Source organism: Electrophorus electricus, chromosome 8 (assembly GCF_013358815.1).
Source record: "Electrophorus electricus isolate fEleEle1 chromosome 8, fEleEle1.pri, whole genome shotgun sequence".
In the NCBI taxonomy this organism is placed as follows: domain Eukaryota; kingdom Metazoa; phylum Chordata; class Actinopteri; order Gymnotiformes; family Gymnotidae; genus Electrophorus; species Electrophorus electricus.
The window spans coordinates 19,364,213-19,389,866 of record NC_049542.1 but is presented as its reverse complement, the minus strand read 5'-3'; the positions used below and the strand labels follow the sequence as shown (position 1 = coordinate 19,389,866).

The following is a 25,654-nucleotide window of genomic DNA, read 5'->3' as shown; positions in this document are numbered from 1 at the left end:
CAAAGGAATCCCCACACTGTCAGCATGACTGCACGGAGAGCCTGTGAAGTAAGGAGGGGGCATTGTGTGAGCATTGTGGTGCCCCGTTCATCTCACTTTTTCCCACCACCCAGACCTACAAGCGCTGTGCCCCTCCAAGCAGTGCATAAGTCAGGGTAATGACTGCTGGATGCATACAGGCCAGTGCATGCATTTATTAGGAGACGGTGCTGAAGATGAAGGATGAGCAATCTCACATCAGCTCTACATATGGAAAGATAACTGTCCAATTGACTGGAAGGTTTTGGTCCAGTATGAATGCTGAATTCGGTAAAGGGAGGGGAGAGGATTTGGGTGTGCATGTTGTGTACACATGATTCATCTTCGTGTGTGTGTGTGTGTGTGTGTGTATGTACGTACGTATGTATGTACGTGCATGCTGCAGGGAGCTGAGGGAGAAGATCCAGCCAGAGATCATGGAGCTGATCAAACAGCAGCGTCTCAACCGCCTGTGTGAGGGCACCTGCTTTAGGAAGATCAGCAGCCGCAGGAGACAGGGTAGGGATATATACACACACACACACACACACATGCACACTCACTCTCTCTCTCTCTCTCTCTCTCACACACACACACACACACACACACACACACACACACACACACACACACACACACTTGCACATACTATATCTGATACATACTGCACATGCACATTTCATTTTAGTTGTGAGTGCTTTTCCTGCAGAGTCCAGCACAGCCACCCACTAGCCTGAACTGCAGGAATCGATTCCCATAATGGTAGAATTGCTTAATTAGATTCTCAGCTTGTAAAGGAGTCTAGCTCACAAGTAAGCATCAGCCCTGCCATGGGGCTGATGGGGAAATCAGTGATCCAGTCCAGACAGGATGTTTCCCTCTCCCACCTCCCGCCAGTGTGTTTGCATGGCTGAGTGGACAGTGCCCACCAATGACAACTCCATCCCTCCAGAGAGGCTTTCACGGTGGATATAGTTAGTGTGGCATAGAGTGTTTGCAGATGTAAAAATAGGTTGCGGGAGTGTGAGCACTGGCTCCTGCTTTAAGTGGGGGGAGTGCTAAAGCTGTTTGTGTGTGGTGGGGATGGGGGGTAATATGGGCTTTCACGCTGGCTTGCACGAGAGTGAGCTGTCTGCCAGGCACAGAGGGAGGTTTTATCAGTTAGCTCAGATAATTTAACGCTTTTCACACTCTGGGATTAGATCGCCATGAGACACCTTGTCTGTCTGCGCTCTCTCCTTCCTACTTGTTCTGTCTACTTCTGGCCCTCTTGCATTCTTATCATTCTCACTCTTTTGCTCAGATCCCTTATCCTTTTCTCCTGGCTGAAGCTCTTAACTATGCATTCTCATGCATCTTATTATTCATCAGTTATTCATACCATGTTTCATATTAAATGTCAGTGGAAATGTTGTCATTTTTGTATTATTGTTGTTGTTGTTGTTGTTGTTGTTGTTGTTGTTTTCATTTAAAAAACAAATTTTTATATATATATATAATTTATTTTTATTTATTTTTTGGATCTGAGCCATGGCCCTGTCCATACGCCCTGTTCAGAAGGTGCTTACCTGCATGCAGAGGTCAGCGCACTATGCCAGTTTGGGATCATTTAAGCCTCTATCACATTCAGTTTATCCCCTTCACATTTCAAGGGCACTTGACATTCTCACAGTCCAAACATGCACTTTCCTAAAATGCCATCTTGAGGAGGAGCCTCCTGGTGAATGGATGGGTTTTGGACTGATCTGATCTCCACGCCGCCTGGCCATCTGGGCACACTGTCTGCAGCCCTCTTGCCTGCCTGACCTTTGCAGCAGAGGAGAGTGAGGGGTGGTTGATATCTGGGGGAGGTTAATATCAGGTGGGGACACTCAGCAGCATGGCCCTTGTACTTAGACTTACACAAGCTTTATGGATCCTTCCCCATATTGTCTGTTATTCCCTGTTGCTGTTTAAAATTGTCATTGTCAATAGTAACAGTGTAGCCCAGGGAATGTGTCATTTCTGCTGTATCCACATAGTGACTTTCCATCCAATGACTGGTCAAATGCTTCAGGAGCATTATGAAACTTCTAAGCCCCATTTTGTCTTTGCTGGTTAAACTTTCTTGAAGAGATCTTTTGATGCTCTTCTATTTCTGGGACTGTGATGCATAATGTGTGTGTGTGTGTCTTTTCTCTAGTAACCCTGTCTGAGTAATTTCATGGCCCACTCAGGCATGTGCACCCACACATCACTTTGTATTTGCTGCCTATTCTCTCCATGTACATTTATGAATTTAATGGATGCTGATTAGAGAATAGTAACCCACTTAAGGCTATGTACACATACATGGATCTTTATTTTTGCCTGCAGTTACATTTACAGGTGTCTGCATGCATGTGCACAGGCGCATGCCAGTTTGTGATAGTCTATGTTGTTTTGTTAGTCATTCTGTCTGGAATCAAGACTGCATGTGCTGGTAAGGCTCAGTCTTTACACAACTCTCCATTCTCATCCCTGTTAGAGGGAGTATGAAACTCACTCTATCCTGCTTCCTCTCTACCTGAAGAGCTCCTCTCAATGCACATCTGCCCCTCAAATGTTCATCGAGCTGTCCTTAAACTGATAGTTCTTCTCTCTGCACTCTGCCTGAGTGTCTGCCCATCCATTAGTGGAACAAGCCAACAAGCGCTGCAAGCCGATCCCCAGCGGGGGCAGACGTGCTTTTGAAGCCTAGTTTTATTATGTGCTTCCTCTTTAAAGTAATCAGTGCCGGATGACTCCTGATGTCTCGTACGCACTTGCTTTGTGCCTGTAAATAAGTGAGAGGCAGTGGTCTGTTTGTGTGCTGTGGGCCTGATGCTGTGGTGGGGAAAGGGAGAGAGAATGAGGGTAATGAGCCCCCTGCTTGCCTGAAAGTTTGTCTTTTACCTTGGCTTTTACCATGGGAGAGCATGAGTGGGTGGTGGGGGCACTCCCAATGTAACTCTACAATCCCCCTCAGACCCAGGCTGTGCCACACTGCCAAGCTTCTATTCCCAGCAATTAGATCTTGGATGGATTTGCCAGGTCAAGTGCCAGCCGTCAGCCTCTAGCCTGTGTGTGAGTAGCAACGGCAGCTTGTGCCAGTCTTCTGCTGGGTGGCAGGAGGTGCCAGGCAGGGGTTAGTGAGCCCACGCACCAGTCACAGCTTTGGCCAATCAGTATGTCACTGGTACCTCCTCAAATCCCACCCCTGCACATAGATCATATGTAAAGGTTGCACAGAAGGGGTTGTTTCTATGGTTTCAACATGCTTGGTAATTCGGAAGCAAGTTGCTTGGCCTTTCACTTGCTGTCTCTTTACTGCTGTTTATTTAAATGACCGGCTCAGTTGCTTTGTTTCTGGGTGAGAAACAGTTTGACAAATAACAGGGTACTTGTGACACGAGCATCATTCACTTGTTGGCAAACTGGACATGCCCTTGCCACCAGCACAGTGAGCATGTCAGCCAGGTTGACTGACGATGCCTCTGCCTTTCCCACAGACAAGTTCTGGTACTGCCGCTTGTCACCAAATCATAAAGTCCTGCACTATGGGGACCTGGAAGAGAGTCCTCAGGGAGAGGTGCCTCACGATTCTCTGCAAGACAAGTGTAAGTACAACTGCATGGCACTAGGGTAGGGAGATGAGCGGGTGAGAGTAGAATAGACCTGCCTAATTGTTCCTGTCTTCTTGGCAGTGCCTGTGGCTGATATCAAAGCCGTCGTCACTGGCAAGGACTGTCCGCACATGAAAGAAAAGGGAGCCCTGAAGCAGAACAAGGTGAGTGTATGCATGTGAGTTTGAGCGAGTATGTGCATATGTGCGTGAGTTTGTCCGCGTGAGTTTCTGCCTGAGTGAGTGTATATCGGTAGGATGGGAGCTTGGGTGGATATAACATGAGCTAGATTAGCTATGTATGTTTTGGTCACAGCCTGTGCTTGTCTGATAAACACCAGCTCATGTGACCTCTGAAGTATCTTTTTGTGGTCACCAGTGAAAACAGGCAAGTGGCAGCCTCTTCAGAATGACTTGATTCTGGAAGCTTTCAGCAAATATCTGAGGCTTTGGCTATAGATGTCAAAGACTCAGCAGATCACAAGCATAATGCACATTATCTTGTGCAAACCAAGCATTCTGAGAAAGGTGCTGAGCACAGTGTTGACTCCCTGCTGCCTTGGCCCCAGACCCGCAGAACCCCCCCACCCCCTACTGATAGAAGCCAATAAATGTTGTCTGGAAGACAAAACAGCACCACAGCTCCATGTCAGCTTTATAGCTCTGTACATGGCAGGATGGATGGGGCCCTCAGGGACAGCCTGGGGACACCCGCCCCATGCACACTCAGCTGCCACCATTTCTCCTGGAGGTGATGAGAGCCACCTGACTCTGGCAGGATCTGCTTACTAGCAGGACCTGCCTTCATTAGGATGCATGTTACATGATGTTCAACAAGCAGTTCACCTGCAGAATGATCAGAGGCTGGTTAGCAACAGTTACAGTGGGCTGTTTGTATATTGGCAGGAGTTACAAAGACTAGCTGGGCTTTGATATCTCTGCTCATGCATGTACTGGGAACAGTAAGCTTGAACAAACAAGACACTTCAGATGTACTTCTGTAGAAACAATGTGTTTTACATTTAAAAAGCTCATGTATAATCATCTTGGCACAGTGGATGAGTTTTGAGAAGGGAGGTTAGTCCAACATGGGTATGGTTTTGTACCCAGAATGATTGACTGACTATGGAAAGAAAATTTCCTTCTAGTGTCTGTCAGGAAATGAGCCATGGAAATGCTGTGTCCCATCCCAGTAAACGATGGAGTGCTCCCAGTGCTGATTGTCGTAACGCTGCCCCCGGTGGCCAGCAGGAGGCATGGCATGTGTGCATGCATACATGACGGATTAGCCATCTGTTGATGTAATATGCACTGAGGAAACGTGTGAAAGGCACACAGTAGGAGGTACACAACCTCAGCAGGCCCATTAGCCTCTGACTGATTCTCCCTTGTGCTCTGCATTACCATCTATCTATCTATCTATCTATCTATCTATCTATCTATCTATCTATCTATCTATCTATCTATCTATCTATCTATCTATCTATCTATCTATCTATCTATCTATCTATCTATCTATCTATCTATCTCTCTCTCTCTCTCTCTCTCTCTCTCTCTCTCTCCCCCTCTTCTCACTTCAGGAAGTGCTGGAGTTGGCCTTCTCTATCCTCTATGAGTCTGATGAATATTTGAACTTTATCGCTCCTGACAAGCATGAGGTAAAACAATCACTAGCAGGAGAAAAATTATTTGTAGACTTTTTTCGTCTTTCTGCTTTAATCTCTATATATGGCTTTAGTTTTAAAGTAAATGGGCATATTTACAATTGAGAACATTGTAAATATAGTTCACCAGTTAAAATTGTTAATCTAAGTGTCACTACACCCAAAATGTTACACACCTTTTTCTAGTTTTGTGTTGATTCCAGTATTGATCTGCATGTGTGTGTGACAGAACTGAAATGTTGAAATTTGTGATTGTCTTTTAGTACTGTGTGTGGACAGATGGGCTGAATGCTCTGTTGGGTAAAGAGATGACCAGTGAATTCACCCGCTCAGACCTGGACACTCTTCTCAACATGGAGATGAAGCTCCGCCTCCTGGACCTGGAAAACATCCAGATCCCTGAGGCCCCGCCCCCTATCCCCAAAGAACCTAGTAATTATGACTTTGTCTATGACTGCAACTAACTCCTCTGCTGGACCAAGTGAAATTTCTTAAATGAAAACTGAAAAAAAAAAAAACCTTTTAGAAAACTATTGACAAAGAACAAAAAACATGTTTTCTTTCCTTACAGTATACTTGCTAAGCTTTTTTTCTTTCTTTCTTTTTTTTTTACTTTTTTTTTTTTTTTTTTTTTTAAAGTGTGTCTGATCACAGTTTGCTGGATTTATGTATTAGGCATTTGGGGTCACTGACCTAACCCTCCTGGTTGGAGGGACCCTACCTGTGCATGGGTCATCAGGTTGTAAAACTTTATCTCACAAAACTCACCCCTCCACTAGTCCACACCCGCCTAGATCACAGCCCCTGCCCCCACTCCTAATCTACGTCTCCTTCACGCACCCGCTCTGCTCGGTCGATCGCCCATTCCAGAGCCCTTCATTTTTATCCCCATCCATTCCGGCAGTTTGAGGTGGGCACGTCCCAGCTGAGCATGTGCAGAGCCGGAGACTTTTAGCTCGTAGCGCTCTGCACATCTCTGACTCATACAGGCGGCAGCTAACAGCACAAAACACAGGCTAGTGTAGTCCAAGTACATCCCCATGCTCTCCATGCTCCACAAACTGTAGACTGTTAATTGAATTGGGCAGTGTCATGATTGAGGCTGCCTCCCATATTTTATATTTGCCCTGCTTTGCGTGGGTATACCACCTATATTGGCTTAGCTGGCCATGTTACTATACCACAAGCTCACAAACACAGCCCCCCTTTTACTTGATAGCCACCAAACTTGTGGTAGACAGCTGTAACATTCCAAAGCAATACTGAGCTTCTGTTTTTGAAAGATGTAAACTTTAGTGACCTTTGTGCTGCCAAGTAGTCAGTATTATACAATTTTTGTGTGTCCCTTAAGGAATCTTTTTTTCCCTGGATCATCGGATAAATTTGATCATTCTTGGATAATTTAAATGATAAGTTAAATGATGAATCCTGTCATTGTTCTATTTGCTGTGTTTTATTTTATGTCTCATTTAATGTTCATGAAGAGCCCTAGATTATGCTGTTTACATTAAAGATCAATTCCCATTCAGCCTTCTGATTTCTTTTCTATCAGGATAATAGTTAACAGATCTACTCATTCTTCATTATTAAACAACTGGTACCTGTTGGTTCAATAGATTTACATTTATGTTTACATTTACATGTCATAACATTGTTTAGATGTTTTTGCCCACATCATTGTGCCAGTTGCTAGCTTGTTGTTAAGTGCCTTCCTCAAGGCCATCACGGGAGTAGCAGGATGTTTTCAGCTGGGATCAAACTCATTGGCTATCTTGTTCATCATTCACTGTTCATAGTTCAGTGAACACTGTGTGCTGATAAACGAAAGTAGCTAGCCAACTTGGACATTCAAAAGCAGTCACTATGAATAAGAAATTTACATTTCTGACCTCAAACTGATTTTATATTTGTGGGTGTATGGAACCTTTGGGAGAGTTTGCCTCTGGCTTTCCATGTCTCATGCCTGACTGTTCAGTACGAGCTTTACTTTGTGGAGGTGAAAGCAGTCACTCAGTAAGCTCAATGTTCCTTCAATACTCTGCAGTCTGCAGAAGTCCTCAAGACAGAAGCCATCAATCACTCAACAACAGTGTCTCTCAGAAATCATTTATAAACTGTGAGTTACCAAGGCCATCTGTTTAATCTATTCTGTAAGAACACAACATTAAAGTATTATACCGTAAATAGGACAACCCAATAAATGCAGACATCTAGGGTCTGTCATTCCCAGGGCCGCTATGTGGTTGAGGGTGGGTCAGGCCTGAGAGTTCTCTCTGGTGGATAAGACAGCTGCCTGGGCAGCAATTGAGGTAATCTATGCCATGCAGGTGTGCCCTATCCATCTAATATAACTCCATTAGCTACTCATGATCTGAGGCTACACTCCCAGCTTCCCAGGCTGACCTGCCCCATGGACAGGTGTACCTGCTCTCCACTGCCCAGACACACCTGCCAGCGACAGGGGAACAGCTACTCGTTAACTAACAATAATATAAAATGTTGTAAGCTTGCAGGAATGCTTGAGCAACTGTTTAAAAGAAACAACTCAGATGTGATTGCATTATCAGCTCCATGTGCTCGTCTCAGTGATTTTTATTCTGATGTGTTCAAACATTACAAAAAGCAGATTATTAACCTTGTCTGACAAATGCAACAGCACAGCATACATTTTTTACATTGCAAGTTTCCAATTGTCAGTCAACCATAACATCATATATTCAACTGCTAGGAGGTTCAATTTAGGATTTGGATCTTGTAGAGGTACCAAATATTGGAGACCAATTATTCATAACTGCTGTAGAAAGGTTTAGTGGAAGAAAGCTCTGAATGAATAATTCACAACACTTCACAACATTGCCTACAGAGTAGCTCTTCAGCTTGCCTGTGAGTAAAGTTATGGTGCTGCTTTTGTTCCGCTCTGAATGTTATGCTAAACACAGCAGGGAGCCGCTTCCCTGCCATTCAGCCAAGTTGATTATAAAAAGCAGTTATTTGAGGGTCAACACTCCTCAGCTTCGTGTCAACATTCCCTGACCAGGTGCTCAATCCACAGTCAATACTGTAGAACAGCAGTATTATAAATGAGAAAATCTTTGTAATATTTGACTATAAACACAGGATAGTCACAGATCAGGAATGGGTACAGTGGGTACTTTATATAAATGTTAGACATCTATAGTAATACCATATGCTTTGAGTGCTCTGACTGGAAAACATATTGAACATATTGTTCTAGGCATTAATATCAAAATCATTCTTTTGTACATCCCAAATTACTGAATAGCTCTAGTGAATTATTATTTCAAAATTTAAAGGTATAAAATTATTTCAAAATTTTAAGGTATAAAAGAAAGCATTGCACTTAAGGTGAATTAAGTGGTATTTCATTTATTTCAGTCTCTACTATACTTAGGGGATTCCCTGAAAGACTGCACCCGTGTTTGGTCATTCCAAGAGCATGATTTCTATTGTTCCAGTCCACTTTTGTGGAGTGTGATGGTAACTCAGTGATTTCCTTATTTTCAGCTTTGTCCCTTCAAACGTTGGCAGTCTTCATGCTGCTTCCTCGAATAGACCGTCCAGTTTCTCTGTTACATTCCTATTACATGGACATTTGGAGTCACCTATTTTATATTTTGAGTGAGTCTGATTTCTTTCACTCACTGCTAACTTAAATGCAGAAAATGTTGACTCTAGTGCATTTTTGACTTGCCCACACCTATTTCACTTGATTCATCGGGCAATGTAATTTGAACCTTTTTTCTTTATTAATCTATTTATTATTTATTTATATATACTTATATTTATTATTATTATTATAATATATACTTTATAATATTAATCTATTATTAATCTATTACTTATTCATAAATAAGACTGCAGTTGCACTTAAATGTGTATAAACATACGTCTAAAATGTACAGTGAATGAGTATTGCCTATATTTGGCCTCAGGAACCTCCCTCTTCAGTGTCCAGCAGTTGTCTGCCAACATAGAGCAGATCCACTTTCCTCGGTAGCACTTCTCCATATCATACATAATTACATGAATGTGCTGGAATTAAAAACTATGGGTGATGGAGAGATTCTGAAAAACATTTTCAGCATGCAAAAATACATAAAGGCAAAATCATCTTTGACCAGTGTTACCAGTGACCAATAAAAACACCTTTGTAAGTACAACTAAGGATAAAGTCTATATCTATTGCTATGTACAATTTGTTAGCCATTCTTTGGGCTCTTTAGCAATGGTCAGTTTCTGACCACGGTATTGCTGTTGGCTGGATATTTTTGGATATGAGACTACTCCCAACATAGCAGTGACATTGACCCATATAAAACCCCCAGCAAAAGCCTCTGGCAACTCACCACTACACTATTAAAATATTTGTGTGTATGTGTATGTATTAACAAACCAGTCAATAAGATTTTAATGTATTGAAGACACATTTTAATGTATTGTGAATATTGCTAACATTTGTAACAATAATCACATCAGTTATTCAAAATACAGATTCTTCCAGGTGGGTTTATAATAAGGCATTAGCACTTTATTCACAACTTTTACCTTTGTCTTTTTTTGGTTTGTGTGTATTTTCTCATATTTGGAAATGCTATCTATGAGCATCACTTTCAATCAAATATCAAGTAGAGGGCCCCATCTGTCCTCAAAATCTGTCTGATGGATCTTTGGAGCAGAGGAAGCTTTATTTATAGCAGATACTGTGCCCTCCCTGGGAGTCTGATTGGATTTGTCACACAGACATGCCCTTACTTGTCAGTGAATATGTCTCTTGTGGTGATGTAAACAACAGAATGATCCCCTCCCCCTTTCCCTCCTCTGCCTCATGAAGGCAATTCACTGAGCTTCAGCTTCAAAGTCGATCGGTGTCATTTTCTAACTAAAGCAAAAGTCTGCCTATTGAAGCCCTAGAAAAATTGACGGGCATCCTCCGCACCACAAAGGTGGAGAGATGCTTTGAACACCCAGCTGAAGGGGGAATGAAGAGAGGAAGCAGCCATGTCAGCCCCTGGACTTTGGCTGAGGGGAGATGCTTTGCTTTTACTCTTCCCCTGTCTTTACAGCCTCCTTTCGTTTGCAATGGTTTTGAGCTCTGTTTCTCTTTCCTAGTGGGAGCACATGAAAGGCAGAGGAGCTGGAATTTACAACATTGGTCCTCAGATATACACAGACCCAACTCATGAAAACACCTCCCACTTGTCCTACATATGAATTCGGCAACCTTTCTAAAGGAAAACTCAACATTCCACAGAAACTACTCAGAACATTGTATGCTTTCCCTCAAAACTGCAGATCTCTGCAAAACAAATGTGCAGATGGTCTTGATGTCAGGATATATATGTCCTGGATCTGTGAACTAGTTGTTGCTTCATTCTGGGCACATGGCTGACTGATGGGTATCATTTTGCTTGGCTGCTTGTATCTACTGCCAGCACCATGACCTTCTCCCTTCATCCTCATGCTGTAGGTCAGCAGAATCCTGGGTCTGAGCAGCCAGTGGCAATGCATGCAACATACTCCTCTGCACTAAACACCCAATGCCTCCTGCACTCCTCAATAATAAGTCTCTAGTGATAGCTTGAGCTGTACAGCAAAGGTGCCAAGGCCCACAGTGGACTATAAAGAACTTTAAAGCACTAAGAAAGGCCCTAAAAAGGTTCCACAGACCAGTGACATTATTGTAACTGAACCACAAACTCACTGAGTTTTAAGAAGGATTTCATTAACTTTTCTAAAGGAACAGTGTGAGAGCAAAAGTTTTGGTCCTGTATAGGAGTTGATGCTATACCTTCAGTTGCATGATGCTGCCATCTGCTGCTTTTAAAGAGCATCAACAGCAAACATATGACAAGATTAATCTATGAAAGTAAAGGGCTTCTGGTTTCTTACTGTATACACTTGCCTCCCATATTATGCATTTATTCCAAACACATTGTAGATGTACAGTTATGGATATTTGTTTAAATACCTGATTCACCATCTGGCAAACCTTCATTAACAGTCAGTTTCTAACCACAGGAAAAGTGTGAATATGTTTGGATGGCAGACCACACAGAACACAACAGTGACCCAAACACATGTAAAAACTCCAGCAACACTGCTGTGCCCGACAACGCTTATACTCACTACCATGCCAAAACACCCAAGTAACATCCATTAAGCAGTAGTCCTGTGGTCAGAAACTGACCGGAGATTATCAAGGTTGAGGGAGGCTGACAAATTGCGCATCATAACAGATTAGAGTCTGGAACTGTACAACTCTAAAATGCATGCACAACATTGTAACCTAATAAAGTGGCCAGTGGTTGGAAGTACAATATAGTAGGAAATAATAACTAATAACTAACTAATTCGTTTCGTCACAATGTAGTGAATAACAGTTTTGTAAACAGCATTCTAAGCCTAAGTTAGATATGCGCTTGTAAAACAAGTTGTATGCAAATTATTTGGAGACTGCAAATTAGTACTACTGAGAAACAGCATTAATAAATCCATATTACTTTAATTAAAGTGAGGAATTCCCATATTTACATACATTCAATATTTCATTACCTAAATTACAACATTAAATAAAGAAATCTTAAATCTCAAAGAATAATTTACATCTTTTATAACTCAAGTGTACATATTCATTATTAAAGTATTCATGCTGGACTATGTACTAAATCTGAAACTCCATATGTCACAACTTTATACGTCATACACATACATATTCATTAATACAGGCTCACATATCAGAATCCACCAATCGCATCGCTATGCTCAGTGCCCACACACTAATCACAGTGGGTGGGTGTGTGTGTCTGTGTGTGTGTGTGTGTGTGTGTGTGTGTGTATAGTCCATTAGGCCAAAGTTACTCGCTGGCCTGGGGTAAACAGGGCTGCATTCGGAGGCTTGCCGTCTCTTAAGGCACCAAAGGACTCATAGCTTGAAGAGGATAATAGATGATTAATAAACACAAATTATGAATCATTGAAAAAAACCAAAAAAACCAAAAACAAAAAAAACACACACACACACACACACACACACACACACCTTTCCAGTATACACTGTGGTATTTCCAACAAAAGATTCAGTTCAGTATACCTCCCCACGTCCTGAAAGAGAGATACTTACAGTTCAGTATACTTCCTCCACTCCTGCCTGTTAATGGAGGGTCTGGTACTGGCCAATGCCATGGTGAGGTGAATTTGACAGATCAGGGGGCCAGGTTTAGTGGGGCCTGCCTGCAGCAAAGATGACTCCTCCTACACACACACACAGTTAGAAGGTTAGGAGATGTGAATGGCTGCCTATCAATGCCATCATGTTTGTGATGCATGTGTGGGTGACTGACTGGACTCCTGCGGTAGCTGTTTTTGATGCCATTCACGTCGGCCCTCAGGCGCTCGGCCTGCTCAGGGCTCAACTCCTGGAAGCCCTCCTGCACAGAACACATGAGGACTGGGCCGTGGAGGCAGGCCGTGTCCCTCCCTGACGCACCAGTCAGCTCGTGGGTGGTTGAGTTGGGTACTGACAGGCACTGAGAATTCTGTGAACAGAGAAGACAGAAGTGGAAAGTGAAAACATACGCTCTGGGCAACAAATCACTTGCCACCTATTACCATCACCATTTCTAATGTCAGTACCTCATGCAGCAGCGGGTAGCATGTAAGTACCACTGCAATTTTGTAAAAGCTACAGTTCAAGACAAGATGGTGTGTGGAGTCTCTAGTCTGACGTCTGAAGTAAACCAACCGATTCGACCGAATCAAAGGAGCTGCCAAAGTAGAGGCGCCAGATGTTGTGGCGTGGGTCCTGGGCAGGCAACTCGCTCTGCTCCAGCAGGCCAACAGAGGGCACCAGCACAGCCTCGCCCTCCCCGGCTGAGTCATCCGAGCCACTGCTGTGGTTGAGGAAGATCAGCGAGGACAGACTCATGTCACTGTCCGATCCTGAGCCCAAATCCTGCACCAAGACAGATGGAACGCTGACCTGAAGAACTTTTACAGCATTAGTTTGTTTTCATCTACACTTCACCTCGGTTCTGCCTGATCATTTTCAATTCTTGTACAATATGATTACAATTACCCTGGAAAGAAGCACAGGGGTGCAACTCACAGGCAGCAAGCTGGGCCCCAAGCCGCTGTGAATGGCCTCTAGCTGGGCGTTGTATAGCAGGGCTTTGAGGTCAGCTCCTGTGAAGAGTTCAGTGGCGACAGCGATCTGCTCCAGGTCCACATCATCTGCCAGTGGCACAGAGTGGGTCAGGGCCTTCAGAATCTCCTTCCGTGTCTCCTATGGACACCATCAAATAGCACACCCTTGATCACATCACCACTGACAAGTGCAATGCTCAGCCTATTAAAATGTCTGACTCTGATTGACTATCAAAAAAATGAACCAAGATTTCATGCTCTTATATATTTCACACAGGTAGATATACTGAATGGTACAATTTCATTGTCTATTATTAATGCATAATATTAGATATAGTTTTTGGTCTTTACACACAAAATAGAAAAACTATCCTAACAATCACAATTACTACTTTCATATTGCATATAACCTGTGATATCTTTGAAGTTTTTGACATTCCCTCCATTGAGATTACTACAACCCTTGTACCTGGCCTACCAAAGAACTTTATAATAAACCTGCCATGAGTTCAAAATACAGCTGCTGGAGTCACCAGATATCTACATTTTTCAGAGACGATTTTAAGATTATTTAATCTTTAAAAGCCTCCATAGTCCTGCCCTCGTCTGCTGTAGTAAGAGGACTGTTATGAATGTGCTTCTTCTCAGCCTCCCCAGTCTAACAGGATGTACTTGTAGTCCCAAAAACCCAAGAGAGAAGAGGTAGGAGTCTGCCTTTAGCTACTATGGCCTCAAGATCTGGAATTCTCTACTTGAAAGTCTGAGATGAATGGACATTCCTAAGGTCCTTTAAAAATCTCATAATGCATTTATGCACTTAATCTTACATTTAGTTAGGGCTTCTGTTATGACTTTGCTTTATGGTAAAGTACTTTTATGCACTTTTTGTTTGTTTATTCTTTTATTCCTCCCTCTGTTTTATTTTAAATTTTGTGATATTTTTGTTTTAAAATTTTCAAAGCAAGCGGGTATGAACATTTTCTCCTTCCTGAGGCATGACTAAACCATATGGTTCCATTTTTATGTTTGTTCGTTGTTTTTTTTTTTTTTTTTTTTTTTTTTAAAAATTAATGTAAGACTGACCCGGTCTGGAGGAGGGCAGTACACAGCCTTGTCCAGCCTCCCAGGCCTCAGCAGGGCTGGGTCGATCAGGTCAGGACGACTGGTGGCTGCCAGCACGTACACTCCTGACGTCACGAAACAAAGGGTGGTAAGCTACAGGTGCACTACTCTCCCGAACAGCACCACTAAAGCACACTTACATCCCGGAGCCCACGTTTGCGAGTTGGAATTGCATACACCTCACTGTGTGAAGAGAAACATATCTTGTGTTTATCTACAATGCATTCTGTGTAATGAGCACAAAAATCTGTGCTCTCCAAGAGTTTTAGGAAAATGGAACTAAAGGAATGCATGAATATAGTATTCATGCTACGCATATTACAGTCTATCAGACATGCAACAAATTATATTTTACAAAATATAGTATACATTATTTTCTTAGTGTAAAGCAGAAAAATTATACTGAAAGGTAGGATATGAACAGTTCAAATGCCAGTGTGATAGTAAGGCTTTCTAAGAAACTTATTGTCTTGTACTTTAAGTCTAACATGATCCTCAGGGTATGAAACCTAAATGCCCAGGTGCTTAAAAATTTCCCCAAATCAAGGTGTGTTCATGCCCCTCCCACATACCCTGCAGACCCTCCACTCCATCCAGCTGTGTGAGCAGTTGGTTGACTACTCGGTCAGTGACCCCTGTACTGTCGTGACCTCTGCGAGGTGCAAGGGAGTCAAACTCATCAAAAAACAGGACACAGGGCTTAGCTACTTGGGCCCTGTGATATATAACACCACAAAAAAACAAGACAGAGAGAAAAAAGGGAGGAATGAAGGCAGGGAGAGGAAAGAGGGGGAGAATGAGAGAGAGATGAAGGACAATTTAGCGTGATAAATCACTGCCACCGGCTCTGCAGTTTTGGGATTGGAAGTGAAGGTTTTTGAGAAGTCTGACACAAACCTCTGGAACACATCCCTCACTGCCTGTTCACTGGCGCCAATGTACTTACTGAGGAGTTCAGGACCCTACAGGAACAGAAAGCTGAACAGATTAATCCTTCTGTATGACTAAGACAGCTGATGAATCACACACACACACACACACACACACACACACACACACACACACACACACACACACACACACACACACACACACGTAAACAAATCTGCTTCAATGTACTTTACAGCTAGGATCAAACCAAGATTACAGATTTGGCAATCAACAACCAAAGCAACATAACAAAGGGAACAGATGCACCTAAAAGGAACAGAGATGCCCCCTCCTGCCAAGAGATGAGCTGGTACCGCTCTTGAATTTCTAAGCGAATCAGTTTGTTCTATGCCCATTTAACAGAGGATTATTCAGTAGTATCTTCACATATTCTTGCACAATCATGCAGTGCCAGCATTTGGTTACTGACATACTCTATTGTGAGCCCAAAAGCCTTATAGACTATTCACCTTTAAAGGCCAGAGGAATAAACACTAAACTCATACAACAACGGCTCCAGTTACACACCCTCACCTTGATGCTGATGAAATTCATGCCACTTTCTTTGGCAACAGCTCCAGCCAGCAAAGTCTTGCCTGTGCCAGGTGCACCGAAGAGGAGCACCCCTGAGCGCTGGCGAATTGGCAGACAGGAGAAAAGCAACGGGTACTGAAACACACACACACACACACACACACACACACACACACACACACACACACACACACACACACACACACACACACACACACAAAAAAAAAAATTAGGACATTACCAATAACAGTTTACAAGCAAAGAGGACAACAACTGACCAGCTCACTGATTACCCTCCAGCTTTACCTTGGCAGGCAGCAGGATGGTGTCCATCAGAAGCTGGCGTGCCTGGTGAAGTCCACCCACTTGGTTCGTGCCCACCCTGCCAGGCACCTGTAGCCGCACCCCCCACTGGGAGGGAGGCACAAACCCCAGCAGGGCCTGCTGGAAGTCCCTGCTGCTCAAACGCACACCTGCTGGACAACATGGCATAGCTGCACAGACCTTTGGTATAACATCAGTTGCATAATCACAGGAAGGGGTGACTTGATGAGCGCTTACCTTGACTGGTGCCACTGCCTCTGTTTTGTACAGCGCTGGCATGAACAGCTCGGTCCAGTAGAAGGTTCAGGTCTTGAGGAAGGTAGCCCTCAGTTTTCATGGCAATGCCTTCTAGAGCAAGAGTCACTGGACTGTCTTCAGATGTGATGTTCTTACTGTTCATTAGAGATCTGAGGATGTCCACTCTCTGGATCTGAATGTCCCACCATACAGATTTAATGTACATACAGAAACAAACTTGCACATAATAATATTCAAAATAAAGTTGCATTAAGTGTCATCACGTCATTAAACACAAAACTGCACTCAAAATTCATGAGCTTCAAAAAAAGCATTAAACCCATGTGACCATATGTAAACACAAAGTATGAGCAAGTATGCAAATAGATTTGCAAGCTAACCTGGTCTGGGGTGTGAATCTTGCAGAAGCTCTGAAAGAAGTGGGAGCCCTGCACTTCTGTCAGTGTTGGGTGAAGGGAGTGCTCCGTCTGCGCAGTGACCAGCAGAGCTACCAGACTGCAGCGCACCACTACATCGTCAACCAAGTCCTTTAGGCCTGAACAGCACACACAAACACACATGGCCTCTGTCAGACCACACCACCTCAAAGAGTGAACCTTTTAGTAAGCAAAATGGGGCCGTACCCTGCGAGATGTGCAGACGCAGCACAGCCTCCAGGCCTTGCTCCTGCTCAGCTGAGGTGGCTGCCCCAGTCAATTCATCCAGGTCATCCAGCAGGACCACAGAAGGCTGCTTCCATATTGCCTGCTCAAAAACCTCTGCCAGCCTCTGCCTCACTGTGTCTGCACGTTTGCCTGATATTTAGAACACTGCAAGCCCTCAGTATTGAAACTTGTTCCTCATATACATTAGTATAGTAAAGCAGGATGCACAAATGCTTGTAGCACCTTTGAGCTTCCTGCAGTCCACCACTTCAACATGGGCATCCAACTCCTCTGCTGCCTTTCTGCAGAGGGCCTTCGAGAGTGTGGTCTTTCCACTGCCCTTTAAACAACCACAAAAGATCCATCATACTTCCTATTACACAAAATTATCACACAGATATCCAGTACATAAAAAACCTTGCTGTCACTACAAGCAGGAGTCTAGTGTCATATGGTCACCTTCGCTCCTGAGATGAGAAGGGCGCCACTCCGGAGGCCGGGGCCAGTGGACACAAGCTCCCAGGAGAGGGGGCTTCTCATCAGACAGTGAGAGATGTGCTCAAAAGCAGCAGCACTAGCCTCTTCCACCCCACTGGCCAAGCAGAGAAAATACAACAATCAAAGTGCACAAAAGCTTTGCATACAAAGGACATCCTCTGCAACGATCAACCAGGAACTCTGCATTCCTAGGACTGGGGCTCACCCATGCGCTTTGGTCATCCCCCCTCCCCCACAGCTCACCCCTTTCCATTCCAATTTAAAATATGTAATAAGTGTAATATATGTGTTAATTTTATATAAATACCTTAATGCCCTTACCAAAACTTAGCCTAAAAAAGCAAAAAAAATATGATTTTGGTCATCTGTGGTTTTTACAGTGGTGAAACAAGTGCAGGCAATACTCATGACTTACCCAAGAGAGCTCAGGGAGGGAAAGCCAACTACAGGCAATTCATCAAGAGTGTGTACTGCAGCCATGAGGTTTAAAGTCTGACACTCCTTTTTTACCTAGATCAAAACAATACGTGAAATGTAGAACTGTACACATGAATATGCAGAGTAAAACATACAGAAGTGTAAAAAAAGGAAGATGCAGAGAATTCATCTTTTACATTCAACAAACTACCTGTATGTCTGTCTTGTAGAGCACACTAGCAGACAAGAGGAAGACCTTTTCCATGCTCTTTTTACCAGGCTCTGGCTTCTGTACAGTCAGGATGAATTCAGACTTTCCTGAGAATAAAACAGCACAAGATGGGTGTTAATGAAGAAAAATCATTAGCCATGACTTTCTACCTGCAGGAATAAATTTGGGCTTTATGTTTCAGTTTAACAGTGGCAACAGGAGACTAAAGGACTTGATGCTAACCTGGTATGAATTGAGCAAAAAATTGACAAACATATAACCCCAAAATATGTCGTTATTTAATTATGAGGAACAACATTTTTATCTAGATAATCAAACCATTTTAATCTACATAATCTAGAAATGTATCCTATATAGAAAAAACTGGGAAAATAATCTGAAAGCTGCAACTGATGAGTCATGAAAAGATATTTTCAGAGGCACGCTAAAACTACATCAGTTTGTAACCAAACTAAGGAAATTCAATTTAAGGCACACTCACAGATTGCATATCTCTCCTAATTAGCAACGTGTGAAATGGACTGTATGTACCACTTGATATGCACCACTATGTACTGATGGGAAATATAGTGTGCTGATTATTTTATTTGATTTTCTAGAATGTTTTCCTCTAATCTTGTATGTTTTTAAGGTTGTTGTTGGTTTTGGCATCAGTTCCGTTTTTTTTTTTTGTGTGTTGGTTTTAAACAAACATATAAAGGCTCCAAGTGATAAATACCTACCCTCAGTGCACTGCAATAGGATGGTGCTAGTCTGACCTGTCAGACAAGCTAACGGCTGGTGACTCCGAGCATGCAGCCAGCCAAGGAACGAAGACTGAATGTCCTCCTCTCTCTCACTCTCAGCCTGCAGAGATTTACAAAAAAACAAGAAGGTACCATGTTGCAGTGCCAGATTAAAATAAAAAGTTGTACTTCTAATATCTCAGTGCTAATATAGCAGTAAAAACCTGGTGCATATTAGTTCCATGAAGCAGAGGAGAGAGAGAGAGATACACTCACTAATGGCTTTAGTGGCTGAAGCGAAACTGCCATTGCTACTTCTGGGGTACATTTCACAGGACATATTTTCACAGCAGAGTGTGGGTCCACGCCCAACCTGGTACGTAAAATGCTCGGAATCTGAAATAAGAACAAAACGACTCTCACAGCTGGAGAGAATAAGACTTTTACATTGTTAGAATTTTGTTGTAGAATCAGGCCATCTTCTGAGTCTGATCAAAGTACTTACCCACACTTTTCCACAGTACATTTCTCCTATTCTGGAGGATCTTTGATCCATTTGCATCTTCTCTACATTATGGCAAAGCATTCTGATCACCACAGGCTCCTCCAAGGGTTCTTGTGCATCTTTTTCAGTCTGAGAGTCATTTCCAGCTCTTTTCCTTTCTGCTGTTTGCTTGGCTTGTTCCCTCACTTCTTTAGGAGAGTAAATCTTAGAGAGTCTACCATATGTTAAAATTGCCTGCCGTGTACTCCAAAAGTCACATTTTAGATGGTCCCATGGTAACAGGTGAACATCTCCATAACTTGAGTCAAGATGGCTGATAGCCCCAGGTGGGGATCCACAAACTCGAAGAACACAGTCTTGGAAGATCGCAGGGATAGTAGGGACTTCTGGAATCTCTTTTACAGGCTCAAATCTCCCTGGGAACATATATCTCACCAGACTGCTCAGATCAGCTATTCCACCCCAGTGCCCACCATAGTGGCTACGACGGTATTCTGCCCGATTATTAAAGGACTCATGGAGAGAGTCTGTTGTTACAGAGGAGGTGGTGGAGGCAGATGTGAGGTCACAGTTCTGCTCCCTTTCTTGGACTGAGCTGTATGGATCTGGATCCACTGTGGTCATATTGGGAAGCTGCTTGCCTCCACATCGAAACTTGGGGGAGACCACCAGTTCAGTGCACTGCTCCAAACGGCCATATGGGACAGATGGTGACAAGGAGGCTACATGGATAAGACAGAAAAGTCTTGAGAGTGTACTTCAGCGTTTAATATGACTGCTGTAAAACCAAACTCTGAGGATACTAACTTATCTTAATGTAGATGACAGTATGTTGGTCAACCCACACAGGGAACACTCCCTCACTGAATACTATTCGGATCTGGTCCAAAAGGTGTTGTTCCAGCATGGTGCTATGAAGCTCCTGGAAACATAAGCAATGCATTAAAGCTATAGCTAGTCTTAACGTTATTTTAAATTTGATATTTTATATAGGTATAACAGCAACGGTGGTGCAAATAAATATAGGTGATTTAAAAATACATTTAGCCAGCCGAACCAGCAAATGGATTACTCACCAAGATCTCCCAGTCATCGGAAGAGAGAGGCTCTACAAAAACTTGCTGCACCGACTGCACTTGAAGACACGGCCGTAGGGATCCCTGTAACAGGTCAAAATGAAGACCATTCTTTCACTCCCACACTCATTAACAAACATAAACTAATCAGAAAAAAACACGTAACTGACAAACGTTTTCAATCTTCTGACATCGCTAGCTAGAAAGCTAGCCAAGTCACCTGCTCTCCTTCCTGAAGACCTAGTTTCTCCCCCAACTGTCTGCTCAGCTCAACTTTGTGCTCTTGTGATGTTCGGCCTTTTGTCCAGCTGAGGAACACGGGTCTGTCAAGTCCACACGACAGTTCCAAGACCTGATTCTAAATTTGATAACGACAGGATTGTAGTTAAGTTATGTAGTTATGGTCAGGAATCACACCAGAGAGAACTCAGCGGACTTAGCTAGCTGTTAAATACACACCTCTTGCAGGGAGAGTTGAGTGACCACGTTTGTAGACAGGTGGAGAAAGCAGTTTTTAGAATTGTTAAACGCCAGCGTAACTGGTTGTATGCCATAGCTCCCCAACATTGCATGTAAGTGTAATAGAAAGAAACCTCGTTACTTCTGGGTGCTTATGCCAAGTAGCTAGCTACCTAATGTTAGCTTGCGTATAAGACCATGCTAACATGTCAATGATCTACGGCAGCCATGACCAGTCGAGCTGCAGATAATGGGGTTTACGATGAATGTGAAATACGGAAAGCGTGCATATTTTATGAGGGGTGTATATATGCATTCTAGTTTTAGTGGTATTTTTCATTGAATAAATTCGTTTATCATTAAATTGTTGTATCCAAAATGATTACTTATGAAATGGTCTGGCAGTAAAGCAAAAATCTGAATTGTAAATACACCATTTGGGGGTTTTCTGGTAATGCTCATTGCTCACTAAGATCCATTAGTTTTGTCTGTGTATTTCCTGTTTTGTGGTGAATTATCATGGCAGCACCCAGGCGTAGCTCTGTGTGGGATACACCGCAAGTGTACAAACATCATGAGCAACAAAACGTCTGCTACTCACGACCAAAGTATAGGGAGGGAAGGAAGCCAAAAGCTGTCAAGGTTTATTCCTTTTTTTGCCTTATACCTACAATGAAATGATCTGAATTTTCTAAAATAATTTGTACCTTAGCTGCCGTAGCTTGCTAGCAAGATAGCTAATGAGCCAAATATCGGATTATTTTGCCTATATAACGCCAGATAACCTAGCTACCTAATCGTACTGATGACATCTAACAGTTAGAACTTGATCATGTGCAGATTATGCTTTGTCTTGTCTTCTTTTTTTTAGGTTTACACAATTAATCTAGAGTCTCGGTTTCTACTGGTGCAAGGAGTGCCTGCTATTGGTGTGATGACAGAGCTGGTACAACTATTTGCTCTTTATGGAGTGATTGAAGAATACAGGCCACTTGACGAATACCCATCTGAACAGTTCACTGAAGTTTACCTCTTCAAATTTCAAAAGCTTACAAGCGCAAGGTAAAGAACATGAAATAAATAATACAGTTGTGATTATTTTATTAAAAGTGTAACAAAGAGTATTTTACCTCAGGGCAGCCAAGCGCAATACAGATGAGAAAAGCTTCTATGGAGGTTTGCTTCATGTGTGCTATGTACCTGAATATGAGACTGTGGAAGACACAAGAAAGAAGTTGCAAGACCGGAGAAGATATGTGAACAGGACAACTCAAAAATCAGGTAGGATTTTAATCATTTGTTTGGGATCTTATTGCATTTTGTAGTTATTGTATTTGACCAGCTTCTTGAAAATAAATGTTACCCACCTTTGTTGTAGACAAAGAATCTCATCAAGAGCAACCCACAGAGGCCACAAATTCTGCATGTGAGAAGGCACACGTGTTGTCTGCTTCTGAATATGAAAATCCTCAAAGAATCCAAGGGGAGCACTTTGATTTTGACACTTATTCTGGCTTTTCATTGTTGCCCTTACCACCCCAGGAAGATGCCTCTCAGCAATATTTCTCTTCTAAAGAATCATTTAAGCCTCAAAGTGTACAAGGAAAGAATGTACCCACAGAGGACAAGATGGGATCTCTACATAATTTCATCCCTATCGCCACAGACCATTACAAACAGACCTCACACAAGCCAACTGTGGCATCCTCTGGCAGTGATAGAGTGAGAGGCAAAAAAAGTCATGCTCCTTCAACTACTGCACCAAGGTTTATGCCAAGAACTGCACAACTGGAAACCAGGAAGAGGAAAATGGAGGACAACTCAGATTTAATGGGTATAACAAACAAAAATGCACCCCTGTGTGGACCCAAACTTCCAGAACCACCAAAGATGGATATGGAAGATGATTCATTGAACATAACAGCTCATTTTATCAGGCAAACAATGGCAAAGGTTAGAACTGTGATTTATTTTTATTTTTTTTAATTATATGAATGTGACAGAAAAGGTCAGTGATACAATGGTTAATAGAGTATGAAGTCTCTGGAATTATATGCTTTTTTTTCCTTTTTAGGTTGCATCAGATCCCCCTGAGAGGAGGATCACCACCACAAAACCACGACGAAGAATTTAATCTCATTTTATCACACCAGTTCTTAGAAGCATACATTACTTGGAAAGTCTTACAGTGTGCAGTATCTCACAAATGAATGCTTTACTGGCACAATGTTTTGTTTTAAAATAAAGTTTGTTCATATTTGTGAGTCATTGCTCCAGCGAATCTTGTAACTTGGAATGCTTGCTGCTCAAAAGCCTGTATACTCTGTAAAACAAACAAACGTATAATGAACTAATGCATCTATTATAAACAGAACACAAATTTTTAAAGTTCATTTGAAACATTAGGTAAAATGGTCAATGACCAGCAAAAAAAAAAAAAAACCCAAAAAACCTAAATGTCATTAACTGTTTTAACGTAAATGTCACATACAACACTTTAAATTTATATATTGTTATTTCACCTTTGCATCCGGAAGACAGGTTCCAAAAGCTTCTAATAACAGATTTTCATCCCTGACAGCCTTTTCAAAGTCATCACATGAAAGTCTGCTGTCGTGGTCATAATCCTAAATGTTAAAAACGCGTGCAGAGTATTTTTATGTATTTATTTAAAATCAAAACCTGTTGTTAAATGTGATAGCAATGTATACATTCTGTTGTGACAGTGCCCTGATTTTCCCTTACCATTTTCTTCAGTGTTATTTCTACGAGGTCCTTGATGCCCTCATCTGGGTCTTCCTCAGTCGGTTGTCTGATCAGGCTGTTCTTCAACATATGAAACATTTCTTCACGGGATATGTAACCATCTCCGTTCAGGTCGTATACGTCAAAACAGTCTAGTCATTTCAAAAAGGACCATGGCATTATACAGTGATAATTATTCTTAAAAAATAATCTACTGATCATCTTACACTTTATCTTTTCATCCAAAGTCCCTCGAAGGAAGACCGCCAATCCTTCTAGCCACTCTTTTACACTGATGTAGCTGTCATTGTCCTTGTCGAACGCACGAAAAACTGTGGGGCGTACAAGAATGACTAGATATTCTAAACGCAGGCAGTGCCACAAACAAGAAAGCTGTAACTGTACCTCTATCCATAATCATGTCGTCCGTCAGTCCAAACGTATTATGCAATATATTTCTGAATTTCCCGCGGTCCAGACCATGCCCAACCTTTCTCTCGGTCTGGTCTCCCAGTAGTGCGTTGTACAACCGAATGAGACATTGTGTCTCTGTTTTATTAACTGTAGAATAAGAAGTCTTCGTGTTCAGTTTATATTTACATACAACTCGAACGTTATAATAAGGAAAGGCAAGATAGAAGGAAACGCTTCTGACACGGATATAATTAAAATAAAAGATTATGAAAACTCATACACTGCAGAATATGGCGATGGAACCTAAAGCCGGACATAGTCTGTGCAATTTCCGAAATTTTAAGTGTATCGGTTAGGATGACTCATAAATTGGTACTCGAGACCGCTGAACATACAACGGCACCTGATCACTCAGTCGCTGCTAGTTTGGGTAGTTAATCAGACCTCATTTCTTCTTCCCTCACACTGCATGTCAAACGACGGCAAATGAAGCTTCTGCCTGATCCTATAGTTTTACGCTGGGACTACTAAATTGGGGTTAAATCACACAGTGTTATGCCCGTCTTAACGCAAACTAAACCTAGTAGCGTTAACTAGTTAGCTATCTTAACTAACCTAACTAATGTAGTCAAAAAAGCTAACCGCTAAATTTGATAGGTTAACCTTTAAAAAACCTATAGGCTAATAAAGAATGCCAGACTACTTCTGTTGTGTTCCTCTATCTGCCCTAGCTATTATGTGACATCCAGACAAGCACTCTGTAATAATTTCAATACTTACAATGTTTCACTTGTTTAGACAGAGTTTCAGCCAAGTTTTGAATCATCTTCTTGCTCATTGCTGACATCGTTCACGTTTGAAAACGTACGCTCACCGCCTCTGCGGCGTGTATACTGTTGTCATAGAAACCACTTAGCTACCCGTAGGTTCCGAGAAAGTGTCAGGGACCTCTGTTTGAAACTCATTGTGTACTTGAATTTTCCACTGAAGGGCTGCCTATCCATTGTATTTGCATACTGGTGGACTAATTAAGGACCATAGAGACTTCATTTATTGAGCAAATAATTAGGTTCATTTACAATATGTTTGATTCATGTGACAAAATGTACAATATGTTAAGAAAATTAAATGTTAGCAGGTTAAGCCCAAATATTAGTGCAACAAAAGAGCTTTATTACAAATCCCCAGGGAGCCAAACTTCATGTATGGGTTGATTAATCTGGATTGAAACTCTGGTTGCAGGCATAATACCCATGATGGGTAGCAACACCACCCATTTTGTGAATCTACATACACCACTCCTT

General features: G+C 42.3%; 4 protein-coding genes across 16 annotated transcripts in view; 2 read left to right on the top strand and 2 right to left on the bottom strand.

Annotated features, from left to right (window-relative positions):
- Positions 1-5,875, top strand: part of elmo1 (engulfment and cell motility 1 (ced-12 homolog, C. elegans)) — a 60,380-nt gene extending 54,505 nt beyond the window's left edge. For all 9 annotated transcript variants that reach the window (XM_035528870.1, XM_035528874.1, XM_035528875.1 and 6 more), the window contains 5 exons: positions 425-537; positions 3,528-3,635; positions 3,723-3,805; positions 5,221-5,298; positions 5,568-5,875. In XM_035528870.1, coding sequence (XP_035384763.1) covers positions 425-537; positions 3,528-3,635; positions 3,723-3,805; positions 5,221-5,298; positions 5,568-5,768 — 583 coding nt within the window. In that variant the 3' untranslated portion in view covers positions 5,769-5,875. The remainder of the gene's footprint in view (positions 1-424; positions 538-3,527; positions 3,636-3,722; positions 3,806-5,220; positions 5,299-5,567) is intronic.
- Positions 5,876-11,807: 5,932 nt separating this feature from the next.
- On the bottom strand, positions 11,808-21,386 carry pex1 (peroxisomal biogenesis factor 1). 5 transcript variants are annotated; one of them, XM_027012093.2, is made up of 24 exons: positions 21,192-21,386; positions 20,953-21,090; positions 20,733-20,816; positions 20,464-20,578; positions 19,657-20,378; positions 19,428-19,547; positions 19,149-19,272; positions 18,403-18,512; positions 18,193-18,287; positions 17,739-17,871; positions 17,523-17,619; positions 17,259-17,429; positions 17,016-17,170; positions 16,615-16,807; positions 16,360-16,526; positions 16,054-16,188; positions 15,487-15,551; positions 15,162-15,304; positions 14,551-14,654; positions 13,400-13,606; positions 13,067-13,276; positions 12,666-12,860; positions 12,446-12,576; positions 11,808-12,253 (listed from the first exon to the last, which is right to left on the bottom strand). In XM_027012093.2, exons 1-24 carry the CDS (start codon positions 21,297-21,299, stop codon positions 12,169-12,171), a joined length of 3,807 nt encoding a protein of 1,268 aa, XP_026867894.2. In that variant the 5' UTR covers positions 21,300-21,386; the 3' UTR covers positions 11,808-12,168. The 5 variants fall into 5 exon arrangements, with proteins under 5 accessions (XP_026867894.2, XP_026867897.2, XP_026867896.2 ...); XM_027012096.2 differs by having other exon boundaries at positions 13,430-13,606; XM_027012095.2 differs by having other exon boundaries at positions 18,406-18,512.
- Positions 21,387-21,704: 318 nt separating this feature from the next.
- Positions 21,705-23,455, top strand: rbm48 (RNA binding motif protein 48). The gene is made up of 5 exons (XM_027012099.2): positions 21,705-21,833; positions 22,063-22,253; positions 22,327-22,472; positions 22,570-23,144; positions 23,266-23,455. The coding sequence occupies exons 1-5, from the start codon at positions 21,711-21,713 to the stop codon at positions 23,323-23,325; spliced, it is 1,095 nt and encodes a 364-aa protein (XP_026867900.2). The 5' UTR covers positions 21,705-21,710; the 3' UTR covers positions 23,326-23,455.
- Positions 23,407-25,253, bottom strand: efcab1 (EF-hand calcium binding domain 1). The gene is made up of 6 exons (XM_027012101.2): positions 25,131-25,253; positions 24,342-24,497; positions 24,164-24,268; positions 23,937-24,088; positions 23,714-23,818; positions 23,407-23,514 (listed from the first exon to the last, which is right to left on the bottom strand). Exons 1-6 carry the CDS (start codon positions 25,195-25,197, stop codon positions 23,428-23,430), a joined length of 672 nt encoding a protein of 223 aa, XP_026867902.1. The 5' UTR covers positions 25,198-25,253; the 3' UTR covers positions 23,407-23,427.
- Between the last annotated feature and the right edge of the window lie 401 nt (positions 25,254-25,654).

Excerpts from the sequence above, each read along its gene's own strand:
- pex1 (XM_027012093.2), bottom strand. The coding sequence starts at position 21,299 with ATGTTGGGGAGCTATGGCATACAACCAGTTACGCTGGCGTTTAACAAT. Across the intron at positions 15,552-16,053 it reads TGAATTTCATCAGCATCAAG|GGTCCTGAACTCCTCAGTAA; the intron begins GTGAGGGTGTGT and ends CTGTTCCTGTAG. Across the intron at positions 13,277-13,399 it reads CCCCTGTGCTTCTTTCCAGG|GATTTGGGCTCAGGATCGGA; the intron begins GTAATTGTAATC and ends GTCTTGGTGCAG.
- rbm48 (XM_027012099.2), top strand. The coding sequence starts at position 21,711 with ATGGCAGCACCCAGGCGTAGCTCTGTGTGGGATACACCGCAAGTGTAC. Across the intron at positions 22,473-22,569 it reads CAGGACAACTCAAAAATCAG|ACAAAGAATCTCATCAAGAG; the intron begins GTAGGATTTTAA and ends CCTTTGTTGTAG. Across the intron at positions 23,145-23,265 it reads TCAGGCAAACAATGGCAAAG|GTTGCATCAGATCCCCCTGA; the intron begins GTTAGAACTGTG and ends TTTCCTTTTTAG.
- efcab1 (XM_027012101.2), bottom strand. The coding sequence starts at position 25,197 with ATGTCAGCAATGAGCAAGAAGATGATTCAAAACTTGGCTGAAACTCTG. Across the intron at positions 24,498-25,130 it reads GTCTAAACAAGTGAAACATT|TTAATAAAACAGAGACACAA; the intron begins GTAAGTATTGAA and ends CTTATTCTACAG. Across the intron at positions 24,089-24,163 it reads TTTGGATGAAAAGATAAAGT|ACTGTTTTGACGTATACGAC; the intron begins GTAAGATGATCA and ends TGAAATGACTAG.